The 18,077-nt window shown below is 48.5% G+C and overlaps 3 protein-coding genes across 4 annotated transcripts; 1 reads left to right on the forward strand and 2 right to left on the reverse strand.

The window, feature by feature from the left end:
* The first annotated feature begins 4,102 nt into the window (after positions 1-4,102).
* LOC119269079 lies at positions 4,103-8,933 on the forward strand. Of its 2 annotated transcripts, none has more exons than XM_037550829.1 (2): positions 4,103-4,491; positions 5,508-8,933. In XM_037550829.1, the coding sequence occupies exon 2, from the start codon at positions 5,579-5,581 to the stop codon at positions 8,591-8,593; it is 3,015 nt and encodes a 1,004-aa protein (XP_037406726.1). In that variant the 5' UTR covers positions 4,103-4,491; positions 5,508-5,578; the 3' UTR covers positions 8,594-8,933. The 2 variants fall into 2 exon arrangements, with proteins under 2 accessions (XP_037406726.1, XP_037406727.1); XM_037550830.1 differs by having other exon boundaries at positions 4,103-4,480.
* Positions 8,934-10,307: 1,374 nt separating this feature from the next.
* On the reverse strand, positions 10,308-11,105 carry LOC119269080 (50S ribosomal protein L33-like). Its single transcript, XM_037550831.1, has 2 exons — positions 10,963-11,105; positions 10,308-10,866 (listed from the first exon to the last, which is right to left on the reverse strand). Exon 2 carries the CDS (start codon positions 10,817-10,819, stop codon positions 10,646-10,648), a length of 174 nt encoding a protein of 57 aa, XP_037406728.1. The 5' UTR covers positions 10,820-10,866; positions 10,963-11,105; the 3' UTR covers positions 10,308-10,645.
* A 1,916-nt stretch (positions 11,106-13,021) lies between these two features.
* LOC119269081 (triacylglycerol lipase SDP1-like) lies at positions 13,022-17,448 on the reverse strand. The gene is made up of 4 exons (XM_037550832.1): positions 16,420-17,448; positions 15,252-16,115; positions 14,744-14,887; positions 13,022-14,643 (listed from the first exon to the last, which is right to left on the reverse strand). The coding sequence occupies exons 1-4, from the start codon at positions 16,966-16,968 to the stop codon at positions 13,246-13,248; spliced, it is 2,955 nt and encodes a 984-aa protein (XP_037406729.1). The 5' UTR covers positions 16,969-17,448; the 3' UTR covers positions 13,022-13,245.
* Positions 17,449-18,077: the final 629 nt, after the last annotated feature.

Below are 18,077 nucleotides of genomic sequence, written 5' to 3' on the forward strand. Positions count from 1 at the left end.
ATGCAATCTATTGAGCCAAGCATGCCAGGAAAGCCGTGAGCTTTGTTCATCGTCAAAAGCCTTGCGACGTCTTCAGCGGTGGGAGATCTCAAATACTCCTCGCCAAACACTTGCACAATTCTGACTGCGAAGCGCTTGACACACATGATAGTTTGGCTCTCACCCATAGCCAAGTGATCATCAACTAGATCAGCCGGTATACCGTATGCCAACATACGCAAAGCGGCTGTCACCTTCTGAAAGGTGCTATGCCCGAGCTCTCCGGCGGCATTCCTCCTTTGCTGAAAAAAGTGGTCATGGCTCGCTAGTTTCTCTGTAATGCGCCTGAACAACTCGGTGCTCATCCTAAACCGGCGACGAAAATACGACTCGGGGTATGTGGGATTCTTCGCAAAATAATGTCTGATCAATCTGTTGTGGGCATCGATCCTATCCCTCCAATTTTTTTGCCGACCCATAACCGAACCACCGTGTTTCGTTTTTTTATTAATATGCATAGCTAGGATCATTGCAAGATCCTCCTCCTCTTCCATATCAAATTCTTCTTCGGAAGAATCATACGACGAACTCATCTACAATGTTGAATACTATGCTATAAATAAAAAACTACAATCAACATGCACGAAATTCATGGCTTTTGAGTAATACATACCTTCTAGGCGTTTTGTCGAACACCTAGCGGGCGCCGAGCGGCAGCGAGCGCGCGGGCGCTGTTCGTCGGCGGACCAGCACGCGCGCGGGGCGGCGGGCCTAGAGGGGGGCCGGAGAAAGCGCGCGCGGGGCAGGGATAGGCCAGGAAGCGCCGGGACGGTCGCCGGGTGGCGCGGTCGGCGGCGGCGGCGCGGCTGGAGGGGGGTGGGAGGTGTGAGCGAGTGCGCGAGAGTCCAGCGCGCGGGAGCGGGCGCAGCAAATAAGCGGCGCACGATTGCGTTTCGGCCCGCGCGCTGGACTACGTATGCCGCGCGCACGGTTTTCGCGCGCCCGCTGGAGCAGCTCTTCCGGTTGCGCGCGCTAAAAGAGAGGATTTTGCGGCGCGGCGCTAGTTTGGCGCGCCTGTTAGAGATGCTCTAAATGTGGGTAAAGTGCATCATATTTCTGAAGAGGTAACTCATCAATTCCTACAGGCGTGTGCCTCTGTTTTGTCTAATGTTTGCTTCCCAAATTGTATTTGCTACGGTTCTTAATTTTAAGAGTGATTATGTGGTAACTGGAATATTGCAACCTGTCAATTTTCGGGGACGATTCACATATATTATATGTTATTTTCAGACGGCTAGATGCACCGGAACTAGGTTGACTCTATAATCACACAATTCAATCAGTATGGTTTTATAGTTACTAGTTAAATGTGTTGCTAGGGAATAACAAATGATAATATTTCTGCATTTGCTATTCATAAATGATATTATATTTCTATTCATTATGCTTTTTTGAGTGCTATATAGTTCTTTGAAACATAGCGCTATATATTTGACGAAAAAGGGTTTCCCCCGCTTTGTATTACAAAGCAACCAACTTCGATACAGCCAACGATAGGTGCTGGGGCGGAAGCAGCACAGTCACGCCCAAAAGAAATGAAAGAGAAAACAAAAAAAAACAAATGCGAACAACGACGGATCAACGAAAACGATGAAGACCCACAACCGCTGCGCCCACCGGAGAATTCCACCACACTCCGAGCACTCCGGATCGCCGCATACCAAGCAACACCTTTAAGAAGGACCGCGACGCCGACGACGCTACTGCCCGGACAAGTCCTAGGGTTTCCCCCGGTATGTAGAGGATTACGGGGGAAGGGGCAAACCCGACGCCCTTCAGGAAGGCACGGTGACACCCACAGACGTCACCGCGTCGGTGCCGGACAAGCCGACATGGATTTCTCCGGACCACCAACCACCCACGACTCCAGACGGTCCGTCATGCGCCACCAAACACGCCGCCCACCAACATGCGCCACCACGGCCGTGCAGTCCCCATTGCCGTCTCACCGTGGCAAACGAAGCGAGACCTGCGGGAACAGAGAAGGCAACCGGGAACGAGGGGCGGCATCAACAGCAGCCACACATGAGGGGACAACCTCCACCTCCCGTGGCGGGAACCGACCGGACGCAGCAACAGGGGCAAACCGGGCAACTGCGACCAAATCGACCGGGGGAAAGGGACGGTGGAGAAGTGGCCCATGGCCACGACCGGCGCTATGCCGGCTCCAGCTCCCCCGCGAAACCATGTTTCGCCCCCGCGCCGAAGGCCTAGATAGGCCCGGACGAGCCCGAGACGGGCTTGTGAAGCCCTCGTCGCCGCGCTGCAGTACACGAGCCGCCGTCGCCGCTACCCCCTGCACGAGTCGCTTCGCCGTCCGCCGGAGACGCCGCAGAGGAGTTCCGGCCAGGCCCGCCCAGACCCAGATGGGGCCCAAAAGGGCCCAGATCTGGGCCGGGAGGGCATCGCCACCAGCCACTGCAACGCCTTGCCGCCAAGCAGCGGCGCTGCCGCCACCTCGCCACCCGGCACCGCGCCACCCGAAGAGCCACGCCGCCGCCGGATCCGCTGCCGCCGAAGCACGCCACCGCCAGCCGCCAGCCACCCGAGCCGTGGCGCTGCGCGGGAGGAAGGGACGGGGTCACCGCCGCCGGCACCACCCGAGCAAGGCCCGGTGGCGGCGGGAGGGGGAGAAGAGGAGGGAAGGCGCTGGGGAGGACGGGGAGAGAGCCCCCGGTTGCCTCGCTCGGGGAGGCGATGCGGGGGTACGGTGGAGGGGAAGGGAGGAAGGGAGGTGGACGGGGTCGGGGAGAGCTAGCGGCGGCGGGCGCCGGCCGCGGCCGTGGCTACTCGTGACGGGGGAGCCGGCGGCGGCGCGGGCAGAACCCTAGGGAGGGGGCGCGGTCCCGTTTCGCCCTGGCTCCACCGTCACAGTTCTATGTTTTGCCAGAACACCCATAGCGCTATATATTTGATGCAAGGTGGTGCAAAAAAAATTAACCTTCAGTGCAAAATTAGACTTTACACTTAATTAATTAGACAAAATCCTCACAATTAATCAATGAATGAACCCATCGGCTAAATTTTCTAGCTCCGCCCCTGGTGAAAAGAAGAAAAACCTGAAACCACGAAAAAGAAAAAGGAAAAACCGACATAGTCGCCTCTCCTTGCACCACGTGTCAAGCTAAGCACATCAGGAAACAACTTTTTGTGAAGCGACATTGTGCCACTTGTTGTGCTGAGAGCGGCGTGTGGTAAAAACTTGAGGTACTCCTCTTAGGCTGCTTGTAATGCTAATATCATAGTTAGTATCATGCATGTCAACTAGACAATTTTGATAAGGTGTCATAGAATTTAATGAAGAAAAAGATGATTGAGTATCATATCATGATACCGTATTATAATAAATGCTACACCATTATGTGTCATGCATGGCAATAAATAAAGTACTACATGATACTCCCTCAATTTACTTATACAAGGCCACTATGAAATAAATATTTTGCGTCTATACAAGTCGAGGCAAGAATTAATGACGTTTCTTCGTACTAGCAACTTGTTTAATACTTGCATGCATTCAGTCATAATGATACTAGAAAGTCTTGCATGCATGCGATGTATTAATGATCATAGTAAACGAACAGAAAAGTTAAGTTGCAAAATATGTATTAAATTTTATCTTGGTACCTGTAATTTGAGTTTGTGACCTTATATATAAAAATGGAAGAAGTACTATGCATTAAGGAGATAGTATCATACACTAGTATTATATGCATGATACAACTATATGATACTCACCATTACAACCAGCCTTAAAGTAGCGATTTCGCTTAAAAAAAATGTCTCGTCAAATATCCATAGCTTTCTTGCTCGGATCGGATTGTGGTGGCTCCCGAAGATCCCCCACTACGTCCGTCCATCACTTCCTTTTTTCACACCTAACTCGGGCTCGAACCGGCTCTCGCTGTCGGGTCATAGCAGGCGCGCTCGTGCCTGTCTCCTCCTCCTACCCAACAAACGTGTCGCTAACCTCGGGACCATCCACACGGCTGGCCTGCCTCGGCGTCGGCGTCGGCGTGGCAGGCAGCCTTAGTTAATCCCAGCCTAACCCTCCAATTATACCACCACCACCACTAATCTCATCCTCCCTCGCTCCCTCCCTCCCTCTATACAGTACGCTCGCGGCTCGCTCAGCTTTTGCCTCCTTCCCTTCCCCGCCGTCGCCGCTGCTTCCTCCCTCCCTCCACTCTGCCATATAAAAATGGCCCGCCGCGACACCTCACACTGACACTGCCTCGTCCCGACGAATCACGCGCACACATTCACACTGGGCTTGGACTCACCGCCGCTGCTGCCGCTTCCGGAGCTAGCAGACAGCAACGAAAGCTGGTTCCGGTGGATCCTCGCCGCCGCCGCCGCAGCTAGTAAGCCGAGCGGAACTGGATCCGGCGCGGGAGCAGGAACCGCGCGCGCGCCGGGGCTGTCTCGAGGGAGAAGAAATGTAAGCCGCAGGTACTTCAAATTTGAGTTCCTTCCTCTGTTGCTGTTGTTTCCACCGGTGCGCTAGCTAGCAATCCGTAGAGCGGACGATTGTTTTTCCTTCTGGGTCATGGAGTTGTCCCTCTTGCTTGGCCCGTGGTCTACTGAACGGAGGCGTCCTCTCGAGGTTTCTCTGCTGGCTTTCTGCTTTGCCAGATCTGAGCGAGAGCCGTCGGCATGGCACGCGCGATCTTGTTCGGTTTCAGTCCAGAGCTTGCCTTTTTCTCCGCTGATTCGTTGGGACCCGGCCGCGACTGCGAGAGCCGCCGGCAGATCTGGAGCCTCGGCTGGCGCGGGCGCCATTAGATCCGCTTCTCCCCGCGCGCGCTGCTGCTCCTCCTCCTACTATTAAAGGTTGCGACGAAAGAAATGGAAAGAGTTGCCATTTTTCCTCCCACGCTGAGCCGTACACGGTTGGTTTCTTTTCCCATCTCGGCTGCTGGCCCAGGTTGTACTTGGTACGCTGTGCATCATCATGGGCAACCCAATTCTCGCCATGTTATGTCACCAATGACAGTTATTTCTTCTTCTCCTACTGCCAAATTGATTACTGTAGTAAAGCGCACAGCTCATCTCATCTCAACCTTGGTTTCCCTTTTCCTGCCGGCGTCTAATAATAAACAAAATCAGAGTATCATCAAGCAATTGGAGAAAGTTTTTCTCTCTCGTCCTGGGCGTACTACTTGCTGAGCCATTATTGAGCCATGATGGGTTGCTCTATCCGAATGACCAATCGAATGCACCTTTGCTACAGTTTCGTTTTGTCCCTTCTCTCCAAATTTCATCATTTTATTTCAACGAGCAGAATGTGTATGCTATACTGCTGTTTGCTAGCTTGGTTGTTTCTTCGCCGCTGTTGAATTACTCATACGTCATTTTGATGAAGAAATTATTATTCCCGAGCGTGTATTTCCAATGTATATGTAGTGCCGGCTACGAACTGATTGAGCAATTTCAAATCATGATGGACTTGTTTCTATCTTCTGCAGATACCGATTTGCACATCGATCAGTTGAATTACAGGCCATCTTGAGAGCTGGATAGTACTGAAAATGGGTGTATGGAGCTTCAAGAGGAAAGCTCTGATGTCGGGGCTTTGGTCTCAGCACCATCAAGGAACCTGTCATCCTCTTCCTCGACATTTGTTTCTGCCAACCAGTCACCTTTCTTCACACCACGGTCACTGTCTGCTCGTCGCCCGGAGCATGCTCATGTCCAGCACAATAACTCCCCAACTGGTATCGCGCTGAAAATCGGTGATATTCTTTCCACTGACACTCTGGTACAGCAGGGGCAGTTACCATCAGCCAACATAAGGTTATTGCTAGACGATGCTTCTCCTCCTCCCAGCCTTTGCACTTCAAGTAATTTTGGAACTCCAGCAATTGTCTATAACAATCCCAGCTTCATTTCCACCTTCAATGGCCCATACCAAGGTAGTTCGTCAGCGACTCCAACTAGCAATTGTGATCGTTCAACTCGAAAGGAGAAACAGAAGAGACAGGTGGGAGTATATCGGAAATCTTCGTCCTCTCAACCTACGCCATCAGCAGCTTCTGTCAGTAGGCTTCGGACCTATGATGTGTACATAGGGTTTCATGGCCGCAAGGCTTCACTGCTGAGGTTCACAAATTGGCTTCGTGCAGAACTTGAGATTCATGGAATCAGTTGCTTTGCTTCTGATCGGGCCAGGTGTCGGAATTCACACAGCCATGATGCTGTTGAGAGGGTAATGAATGCTTCCACATATGGAATTGTCATCCTTACAAAGAAGTCATTTGGCAATCCTTATACCATTGAGGAGCTCAGGAACTTCTTTGGCAAGAAAAATCTGATCCCTATATTCTTTGACTTGAGTGCTGCTGATTGCCTTGCCAGAGATATCATAGAGAAGAGAGGAGAACTGTGGGAAAAACATGGCGGTGAGCTGTGGATGTTATATGGTGGAATGGAGAATGAATGGAGGGAATCAGTTGATGCTCTTTCTCGGGTGGTAGATCTGCAGTTAGAAGCGAATGATACCAATTGGAGAGCCTCCATACTGCAAGCAGTTATCCTTTTGGCCACGAAATTAGGTAGGAGAAGTGTGGTTGATCGGGTGAATAGGTGGAGAGTGAGGGTGGAGAAAGATGAATTTCCTTTCCCTCGCAATGGTGATTTCGTTGGGAGGAAAAAGGAGCTCTCGGAGTTGGAGCTCATTTTGTTTGGTGATGTCAGTGGGGAAGGGGAAAAGAAGTATTTTGAGCTCAAGACAAAGCACAGAAGAAAAGGCCCTGTGAGTGGCTGGTCTGCTAACAATTATGAGCAACTAAATGCAGATACCATCAAGGGAAAGGAACCAGTTTTGTGGAAGGAGACTGAGGAAGGCATTGAGATGCAGAGACTGGGCACTCCACTGCAGCATGGCCGACAACCGAGAGTGAAGAATGGTGGGAGATATGGAAGGAAGAAAAAAACTAGGAAGATACTCTATGGAAAGGGCATTGCTTGCATATCAGGGGAATCTGGAATGGGCAAGACAGACTTGGCTTTGGAGTACGCATACAGGTTCTCCCAGAGATATAAGATGATTTTGTGGGTCAGAGGGGAGAGCAGATACATTCGACATAATTATTTGTCTTTGCGGACTCATTTGGAAGTAGATTTAAGTGTTGATACTCGCTTGCATGAGAAAGGAAGTGACCGATGCTTTGAGGAGCAGGAAGAGGAAGCCATTGCCAAGATAAGACAAGAACTGATGCGGGACATACCGTATTTAGTTATCATTGATAATCTGGAGAGTGAGAAGGATTGGTGGGATAAGAGAGTCATAATGGACCTTCTCCCACAATTTGGTGGAGAGACTCACTTCATCATAACAACACGCCTTCCACGGGTGATGAACTTGGAGCCAATGAAGCTTTCTTATTTATCTGGTGCTGAGGCAATGACTTTGATGAAGGGTGCTGTCAAGGAATACCCGCTAATGGAAATTGATGCGCTCAAGGTCATTGAAGAAAAGCTTGGGAGGCTCACTCTTGGCCTAGGTATTGTTGGAGCTATACTCTCGGAGCTTCCAATTACTCCAAGTAGGCTTCTTGACACGTTGAATCGGCCATCGCCCATAAGAGATTTTTCTTGGAATGACAGAGAAGTAATCAGCTTGAAAAATCATGAAATCCTTGTTAGACTCCTGGATGTCTGCCTATCGATATTTGAGCACGCAGATGGCCCCAGGAGTCTGGCAATTCGTATGGTTCAAGTGAGTGGTTGGTTTGCACCATCTGCAGTTCCAATTCATATGTTGGCTCTGGCTGCACATAAAATCCCAAAGAAGCATCGGAGGGGTCCAAGGTGGAGGAAGTGGTGGCGAACACTAACTTGTGGCCTTGCAACTTCTAGGATGCAGAGATCTGAAGCTGAAGCAGCTGCAATGTTGATGAGATTTGGAATTGCCAGGTGCAGCGCAAAGTCTGAGTATATCCAGTTCCATGATATGATCAGGCTATATGCTCGCAAGCGAGGAGGCACAAGAACGGCTCAAGCTGCAGTCCAATCAGTGTACCTCCGAGGATCAATTAAACATTCTTCTGAGCACCTATGGGCTGCCTGCTTCATGGCTTTTGGATTTGGTTCTGATCCTTTTCTGGTAGAACTGAGGCCATCTGAGTTGATGTTCTTCGTGAAGCAGATTGTCGTGCCACTTGCGATAAACACATTCATCACATATTCCCGATGCAATGCTGCGCTGGAGCTGCTACGCCTGTGCACGGACGCATTGGAGCGTGCAGCTGAATCCATGCTCTCCCATGCTGGCAAATGGAGGGAAACATCAATCTCCTGCTTTAGGCCAGTTCAGTCAGAAGCCCGGTACACCTATCTTTGGCAGGAGCTGGCTCTTCTGAAAGCTTCTGTACTAGAAACACGGGCAAAGCTGATGCTCCGAGGCGGACAGTACGGCATCGGGGATGACCTGATACGGAAGGCCATATTCATTCGCACTTCCATCTGCGGCGAGCACCACCCGGACACGGTCTCGGCTCGAGAAACCCTCAGTAAACTAACAAGGCTCCTTACAAATGTCCACCTTAGTTGATTCATATAGCTTAGGACTTCACCCATATATTCTTTTTAGTGTGGCTTTTTCATAATCGCCGTACAAATACCCCCAGAATATCAAATAACAAAGTATATTTGTCTTCATCATTTCACTTCTTTTTTCTTTTTGCTACTGTTACTAAATGTACCCTATCTTATTTCATCCCTGTTAGGACTCTCTTCAGGGTTCTACCAATATATGTTGGCTTTGGAGCAAGCCACTGTGTTGTTGTTACTAGATTGTACTAGTACTTCCAACTGCATGCACAGAAGACTTTGAATTGGTCCTTGTAAGTTCTGTCCTGTCTGATGATATGATGCCATGATTTTGTTCGAAACTGTGATCCGGTACAGAATCGGCTCTGATGGGAGATGGATGTGGAATTGACGCATGAACTGTTTGCGTTTTTGCCGTGTCTGTTGATTTGAGCGCTGAGCATTGTTGCTGTGAATGATGCCTCTTGAGCTTGCACGGTCGTATGCTGCCACTGGAATTGGGTTGAGGAGAACATGTGGCCCCTGAACGTGCGCCATCCTGTTGTCCACTCAGCCCATGTTCCCTCTGATCAATGAATTTACAAATTTCATCTTATTTGTCCTATATTGGTGCAGTGGTGCTCACTTTTAGCATTGTATAGTTCGCAAAACTTAGTGACTGGTATTAAACTATCTAGAAATAATTTTATCTGAATGCTAGAGTGACCCACTAACATGGAGCCCTAGCTGCAGGCACATCACTACCTGTTTCTTTCGTGCAGTAGCTACCTGTTGCTGAAGGGCGGCTGGAGAAACATAAAAGATGTCAGATTCGTGAAATCTAGTGCTGAATTATGGGGTGAGCTAACAACAATAGCATATAACTTTTGAGAATTTACTTTCATAATTCTCCTCTAGATGGCCAGGCCCTCTCTTGTTCCTAACCAACTCGTATAATTTCCAGAAGACAAGAATTAGTACCACATGAATTTTGCATTAAAAGGTGTTATACACGTTCAACAATATGCATCTTTTCTAAACCACAACCTCGAAGCATCTTTTCTAAACAGAGGCAAAAGATGTCTTATCCACTAATTAAGTAGTTGGACAAGAGTTTAACAAAAAAAAGAACTTTGCAAGGTTATTACTCTTCTGTCATGATTTGACCCAAATATTCCCCATCCGCAATGATCAAAAGACTTGCCTCTTTCTTGATGACATCAAGGAGGATGAATGGAGTAACGAAGCATAGTGAGTGAAAGCATTGCCCTTTCATGGATTCTTTGGCATGGTGAGTCCAGTGCAGGATCTGCTTTGATGATAGATGGTGTCGATTTGACACATGACCTATTTTCGTTTCGTTTTTGCCGTGTCGTTGGTTTAAGTGCTCAGCATTGTTGCTGTGATGTCTTTGTCTTTGCTTAGTCATATGCTGCCACTAGAATTAGGTGGAGAAGAACATGCGGCCCCTGAGCCTGCACCGTCCTGCTGTCCACTCGCCCATGTTCCTCTGATCAATGAATTTACAAAATTCATCTAATCATGGAGAATTTTACTGACCAGCTCATATGATCTCCGAACAAAGCACTAGCATCACACAAAATTTGTATTAAGGTGCTGCACGCATTGATCAGTACGCTACAACCTCAAATCATGTGATCAACCTCCATCTCCATTTAGTTTTCAAGGAGAGAGAGAGAGAGAGAGAGAGAGAGAGGGAGAGAGAGAGAGAGATATCACAAATGCCAAATAGTCACTGACGTTCAGTTGGACCAAGAAAGATGTTACACAGACAGGCGAAATGTCAAATCTGTCGAAATGATGTCAGGGAGGGAGATAACACAGCAACAGTGCAGCAACAGGGACCTGGACCAGCAGCTTCATGGATGGGGATGCAACGGACTTGGATTAGCGGCAAGAAGGAACAGATGAGCTGCACCGCGCCGCAGCTCAGTCCATCGACAGTACAGGCAAGGAAAAAATAACAAGGAACAAGAACAGATGTCTCTCTCTCTCTCAGGTTCGTTACAGGGCTCGACGGCGTTATTCCATCTTCCGGCGAAGACGCGCGCGCTCACTTCATCTTGGCCTCCGTGAAGAGGACGTGCTTGTTGACGCGGGGGTCGTACTTCCTGAACTCGAGCTTCTCCGTGATCCGGCGAGGGTTCTTGCGCTTCACGTAGAAGAACCCCGTGCCGGCGGCCGACACGAGCCTGATGAAGATGGACGCCCGCTTCGCCTTCCCCATCCGACGAGATTTCCTCCTTGCCCCGGCGAAGATAAAGCTGGAGACGACTGATCAGAGCGCGGAGATCATTGTGATGCAGGGCCAGGAACCTCCCATTTTGGGATTAAAGCGAGGGAGAAGATCGGGAGAGAGGAGCGGCTTACGAGGTGACGGGATTCGAGGACGAGGAGGGGCACACCGGATCGTCGCTTCCCTTTCCCGGTTCTTGGGGCGGCGCGGCGGCTAGGGTTCTAGCGGAGAAGCAGGAAATGGTGGTGGGGAGTGCGGTGTGCGGACGGGGAGGCTATACCTTCCGTGGGCTGGGCTGGGCTGGGCTGTGGCGACTGACCTTCGTGTGATATTTTTGGGCTCCCAGCTCGAATAGCATTTTTTTCTCAAAAAAAGAAGAAGCTCGAATAGCATTCTCTCTCAAAAAAGAAGAAGAAAAACTCGAATAGCAAACGAGTCGGCCCTCTTGCAGCAAGGCAACACAACGTGCAGTCGTTCTAGTTCTAGCCTAAAGAAAAGAACATTTCTTGGAGCCACACTCACTACGATGAATTAGACCGTTTTGATTGATAAAAAAAACAAGACCATGGTCAAAATTTTCACCTGGCTTGTCACTTACTCCCTCCGTTCCGAATTACTTATCGCAGGTATGGATGTATCTAGATGTATTTTAGTTCTAGATACATCCATTTGTGCGACCAGTAATTTGGAACTGATGGAGTAGAAGTTACAGTAGATGATTACATTTGTGGACCCCTGCAAAAAAAAAGATAACATTTGTGGAGGTGATAAGTTCTTTTGCCCACACCTTCACAAAATCATAAAAAAATGCATGCACGTAGACAAGACATCAATGTTTATGTTACTGTTCATCTAGGATCATTGGAGCTCGAGATCACATGAGTATCGATGATATTAAGTTATCACCTTTGAGATGGGCATCTCACACAACCTTTTTAAAAACCTTCAAGATTAATCTAACTTACGTTTGGTCTCTCGTAGTTTCACAAAAAACATTGTAAACAGTTGAAATTTCGATCTTGAAGAACATTAATTTAACTCTTAACTTATATTGGATCTTTGGTTGGAGATGGAGTCGCTTTCAGCGGTAAACATGGTGAATGAAAGAGAAATAGACCGGTCTGTCTATGCTTATTTGGTGGCGGAGATTAAACACTTTCGATCTCTTCGTATGACTTGTATTGCTCATGTCAAGCATAGTCAAAATCTTGTTAGCAATTTCTTAGCTAAATTTGCTAGTAGGGAACATAGAACTGTAGTCTGACTGGGCTCCGGCCCCCCAGAAGTCGTCGATCTTTATAAGGTGGATTGTATGGTTGAGTAATACAAGTTTATACCCGCAAAATAAAAATATTGGATCTTTGGTTCTTTTACCATTTGTCTTTATTCCAATTTGTTAGGTTCGGTGTCTACACTTTGTTTAGTTAATACATAGTTGCCTAAAAAAGAAGTAAACAAGCTAGCCACACTTAGCATGCGCATTAAGTGGTATCATCTTTCTCTAGAAAAACAACAACATATAGCTAAAATAAATAAACCCTCTATTAAGATAAGACTTGGAGCAATAGTTATTTTGTCGACATAGTATGTAATAAAAAATACCTATGATTACAGTGTTATAGTACCGCATAAGCTACTGAGTACAAGATTTGCCTCAACGAATCAAAACGTTCTTTTTCCTCACTCTTTATTACCTTTTTATCATATATTTTTACTGAAATAATACAAACAGCTTAGCAACGATACTGGTGCCAAGAAACTGCGGTAGCATATTGTGGGTTATCAGTGATTTGGTCTTGCCTATTTTATCGCTCAGCGCCAACATTTTACCGTTTATTTTTGCATTTTCTCCACCGCTGATTACAACTAAGGTTCAACACAACGTAGTTTAACAATCGGTAACTGCAACAATACAAGCTCAAAAACTCAAAAAGGTAAAAGGTAAAAAGTATGACTGAAGGAAGGGTACAGAAACTGAGGAGAGTCATGAACCCGACGGAGATCAATGGTTAGAAATCTCAAATGCTGATCGCTTAAACAGTTAGTAGAAATCTCAAATGCTGATCAACGGAGTAGAAGCGTCCAAATCAAATAATCTCATACTGTACTAGGGAGCGCCATTGTCCGAACAGAGCCGCAGCCTGAGCAGTTTCAGTAAAAAAAGAATGAAATTTCATCAATTTCAGAAACAGAGGAATCCAATGCATATATGCGAGTTTGAAACGAAATTCATTCTAGTGCTTCATTAGGGGGTTGACTACAACCGAATTACAACACCTAGGTATAGACGCAATTCAGTTTGATCGTGACACGAGTTTAAATTGCCGACATAGCATGGACCAGATCAAGCTGAATTGTTCAAACTACCAAGTCCCAGCACAGAAAAACATTAGGTCAGTCAACAGGCACGTTCTATGCTAGTCAGCTTCATTTCTTCCAGATGTCATACTCTCCGCTCCGCCACTGGAAGTAGTAACTGGTTTCTCGTTCGAAATGAGGCTGACATGCCTATCATCTTCTGAAACTGAAACACTACAGGAGTTCACAGATCCCATATCAACTTGATGCTGCTGTCTATTTTCAGCTGTCTGAGAACAATAGGAAGATTCTTTATTGGCAGGAACTGAGCCAACTTCATCGTTCCCAGCAGCTGAATTCTCATCAGGGCATTCTGTCTTTACAATCTCCAGTCTTATGTCTGAAGAAGGCTCGTCGGGCCGACTATTTTCTCTGATCATGGTTGCTGGAGGAATCTCCACACAGATATTAAAGAGAGATGGAGCTTCTGATCGAGTAGTACTTGTTTCATCAGCTTGACAATCCATGGAAGTGGACGGATCTAGGTTTCCTGCAACTGAGGATCTCTGATCTCCAGGGTCAGATAATGCTTCATGATCAGCATTCAGTTCCACGTTGTCGTCGTCGTCATCCGAAGCACCATAAAGGCACTCGGTCGGTACAGTTTCCACATCTGCTTCCTGTGAAGATCCATGAGGTTCAACTCCGCTAGTAGTCGCTACAAGAGCATCCCTTCTCACAACATTGAATAAAATACCATTCTCAATCTTTTCCGGCTGCAGCAAGTCACCTTCAGGGACCATGATACTTGTGGAAAGACCAAATGGAGACCTAGGAACAGGAGTATCATGAGGATCGCAACCTGAATTGCCTGAGGTCCTACCAGGAGTAGCAGGCCCTGGATGGTTATCAACTGGCTCTCTACCAATTGGGTGACCAGCAAATAAGTTACTATTCGGTGTAACAATATCACCTTCGCTCCCCCTTGGTGAAATTGTTCTGAATTCTGTGTCAATCTCAAGGTTCTGAACAAAGCTGATGAATTTATTAGCTGAGGCTGTTCTCATGAGAGGGCCACCACTTCTCGTCCATGAGTTCAAGTCTATACTCTCAGATTCACTGTCACTGCTATCATGCATACTATGTTGGAGATGGTGATTTCTGTTAGATGGCCCAGCAGTCCCTCCAACTGCTTGATGGCTCGTAACAGTGGGACATGTGAGCATTTCCTCATCGAGAGAACCAGTTGAATTTTCTCTTGCTATGAGATTCCATGATGGAATCCTTCTAGATGGACAGAGTCTAATTGTAGCACCATATCCTTGTGAAGCAGCTGCTCTTTCTGCACTTCTCTTCAGCCTACGCATGTGGTTCAGGAGGGCAACACATTCATCTAATGCAAGCTCAATAGCGCAGTTTGCCCTGATAGCAGAGAGCTTTTCCCAAGTGCATCGCCTACCCTGACTTGCGGCTTTCTGAAGCTCAGAATACGAAGGATTCTGTATGATCTTCGAATACTGATGATACATAGAGGAAAAGAACATTAGTCAGACTACTGATTAATGTGGTGAAAATTTGACATGCACACGAAAGAATGGATTAAGAAACATTCAAAACCTGAGCAAGTGTGGCTGGCATAACGATTGTCACATCACCTTCCCAATGTTGAGCAAACAACTTAGCTATTCCTCCTAATGGAAATCCAAGTTCCAGAACTTGATTGAACCTATGCTTAACTTCCATCTCAGCAAGTTCAGCAAGCTACATACAAAAAGGATCAGAAGATCATATTAGACAATTGAAAAATTACTTTACCACGTCAATATTGTTTACTTCACCACATCATTCCAGGGGATACTTTGGTAAAATGAATTACTTGGCCATACAGTTCAGCTAATATTTACTGTCAAATATGCCTTGGTGAGCATAGTGCTATGCATTGCGATGCTACTAAGCCATCAAATGACACACATTACTGACAATGAAACATCAAGAAATATAAGCAAAGGAAACATCCTTATGTTCGCATTAATGGGAAGCATGGTCACATCGAAATTGCTCTGAAATCAGACAGAGACTAAGCAAATAATAGAAATAAAGACTATGGAGAAAGCATTTCACGTACCTTTGCAGCAAAGCTGCCTCCGTAAGCCCTGATGATCTCCTTTAGTCTCAGTAATGGAGCAATGTGAGGATTGGCTTGGCTTACTATGAAGTGATTTACGTTGAATAATTCCTTCAATTGCTTCATGGGTAAATCACTTTCTAAGCTGCCATCTCTCCAGCGCCGTGTAGCAGCGTCAGCTCGTTCCTCCACACCCAACAAGAATGGAGCATGAAAAGGAACTGTTTCTCCGAATCTATCTTTGGCCATCAACTCCTGGGCCTCAAAAAGTCCAGGAAAAGCACAGGAAGCAGTTACTGCACTCCAAATGAGAACATGAGGTGATGTCAAATAGTTCAGGCATCGTGGTGGCTCATGTTTTCTTGGAGAACACACAGTAACAACGAGAACCCGGCCAGTCATGTCATATGCCTCTTGAAATGTCAAATTGCTTGTAAGATTTCTCAACTGCGTCTGCAAGTGCCTAATGTCATGAACCGCTCCATGCGTCAAAATTCTTTTAAATACAGGAAAGATCCCACCCATCTGGTCAAAGAATTTCAAGGAATGCCACTCCTCAAAAAAACTCTCTAGTTCTGGCCATGACCGTGTGGCTACAATAGCACACATTATTGCACCAACGCTTGATCCTGAAATAATCCTAGGTAGAAGCTTATGCTCTACCAAGGTTTTCACAACACCCACATGGAAAGAGCCAAATGAAGCACCTCCACTTAGCAGTAGGGCCGATCTACCAAAGGCATGTCTTGTCTCATGCATAAATGCCAGTTTCTCTTCAAGGGGTAACTCGTCCGAATCAGAATTGCAAACCATTTTCAGTTGAGTAGATACCTCCTCAATGTACTCCTTGATGGTTTTAGGCACCTAATAGATCATTAACAATAAACATTTCAGTGACACTAGAATGTATGTACATATATTGACATAATGTGAACGAATCGTCTGACAAACCAAACAGACTTATTATTCATGATTAACTTGTCAAATAATACATGGACCAAGTTAAAGTTTTACCCAACTGGAATTACAGACACTGCAAATTTCGAGTCCTTTGACTACGGGAAAGGGGAGACAATTCTAATACTCCGGCAACAACCAGTACTATGATCAAAGCGAAAGCAAGGATCAGGTGGCATAAAAAATTGTGGGCAGATGGGCAGCGCAGTACCTGCAGCCTCAACTTGTGGAGCTCGGGGTTGCACATGTTACCAAGGTTCCTGAGCAGATCGGCGCGCATGCAGAAGACGATGTCCCTGAGCGAGCCCTCCTGACGGCGGTGCCTGAGCTCACGGAGCTTGTTGCACACGAGCTCCTCGTCGTAGAGGTCGGCGTCGGTGACGCGGCGCGGCGTCTCCCGCTCGAGCATCCGCGCGGCGTGCGCCCACTCCTCGTAGGTGAGCGCGGCGCGCATCATGTTCCGCCAGAACTTGCGGCGGTAGGCGGACTGCACCCGCGCGCGCACCCCGGCGCGGCCCCCGCGGCCGCGCAGCAGCAGCGCGACGGCGCAGACGGCGAGCAGGATCCCCCGCGTGTTGTGGCGCGGGTGCAGCCAGGCCGCCGCCAGCGGCGCCGCGGCGCGCAGCGCGGCGGCGAGGCGGTGCCGCAGCCGCGCCAGCGAGCCGCAGAGGAGCACGCGCAGCGCGAGCGCGCGCCCCGCCGCCGTGGACGGGCCGATCGCGAACGCCCCCACGCGCGCCTCGTTGGTGATAACGTCCATGGGCGGCGGACGGCGTGGCAGGAGGGAGAGGGCACTGGGTCACCGCCGTGGCCTTGGATCGGAGCAGGGCCGGGCCAAGCTAGGGGACGCGGAATAGAAGGCGAGCGGTGGGGCTTGGCTGCACGCACCTGCAGGCGCGGGCATGGCGTGCTGGGATCTGGGAATGGGCAGACGGAGAGGATCAGAGGAAGGAGGAGGAGTCGAGCTGGGCTTCTTCTTCTCCCTCCCGTGCCGTGCCGTGGATGGGACAAATGCGGCGTCCCGGTCAGGTCAGTCGGGGAAGGAGATAAGGGGGAAGGGAGCGCGACGTACAAGCCAAACTAACTGCGACAGAGGGAGGCCGCCATGTTTCGCGGTTATGTTTATCTCCCGCGCCGACGATGGCCGCGTCATTCATTTCAGCTTGACTCCTCGCCGTTGTGGATCGAGGACGGGGAGAGGGGAGCGGGACCGCGTGACGTGCGCCGATCTGGATATGGTAGACGAGGGGGGATGGCGACGGGCGGTGGCTCCCCTCGGTCGGTGTGCCGGTTTGGACTTTGGAGCCACGAGCGGCCGAGTTTGCGCGGCCGGCCTCTCCACGTGGGGGTGTCGAGCGTTTTCACCGTGGTTTGTGGCTTTGGGTCAACGTAGCTGCCATCTTCGTCTGACCGAAATAGGGCGCATTTTCGGAACAGCAAGGGTGACATTAAGACCAACTCACCCCTAACGGACCGTCTAGTTTGGCCTGTTTTCGTTCGTTTGGGATGGCAATGAGGCCGCTCATGTCCGTTTGGGGCTATTGGGCGGTCGGTGCATCCAACGCGTGGCCGCATTTTAAATTATGTCTGGGATGGATGTGATTAAAAAACGTAAAAACTAAAAGAGAATGCCAAAAAATAAAATAAACGCAAACATAAAAATATAAAGAATAATTAAACATCACGGCCACAAAACGACCCAGTTCCATAATTCACATAGACATAATTAACATAAAAAAAGAAATTTGTCGCCCGCGCGCTCCTGCCCGTCGATGCCGTGGTCGTGGCCGTCTTCTCAGTGGCCGCCGTTTTCGTCGTCGTTGACGAGGTCGACGTAGGCCGGCGCCGTCCAGAGGTGGGATGGCGGTG

The sequence above is a fragment of the Triticum dicoccoides genome, chromosome 3A (assembly GCF_002162155.2).
Source record: "Triticum dicoccoides isolate Atlit2015 ecotype Zavitan chromosome 3A, WEW_v2.0, whole genome shotgun sequence".
Lineage (NCBI taxonomy): Eukaryota > Viridiplantae > Streptophyta > Magnoliopsida > Poales > Poaceae > Triticum > Triticum dicoccoides.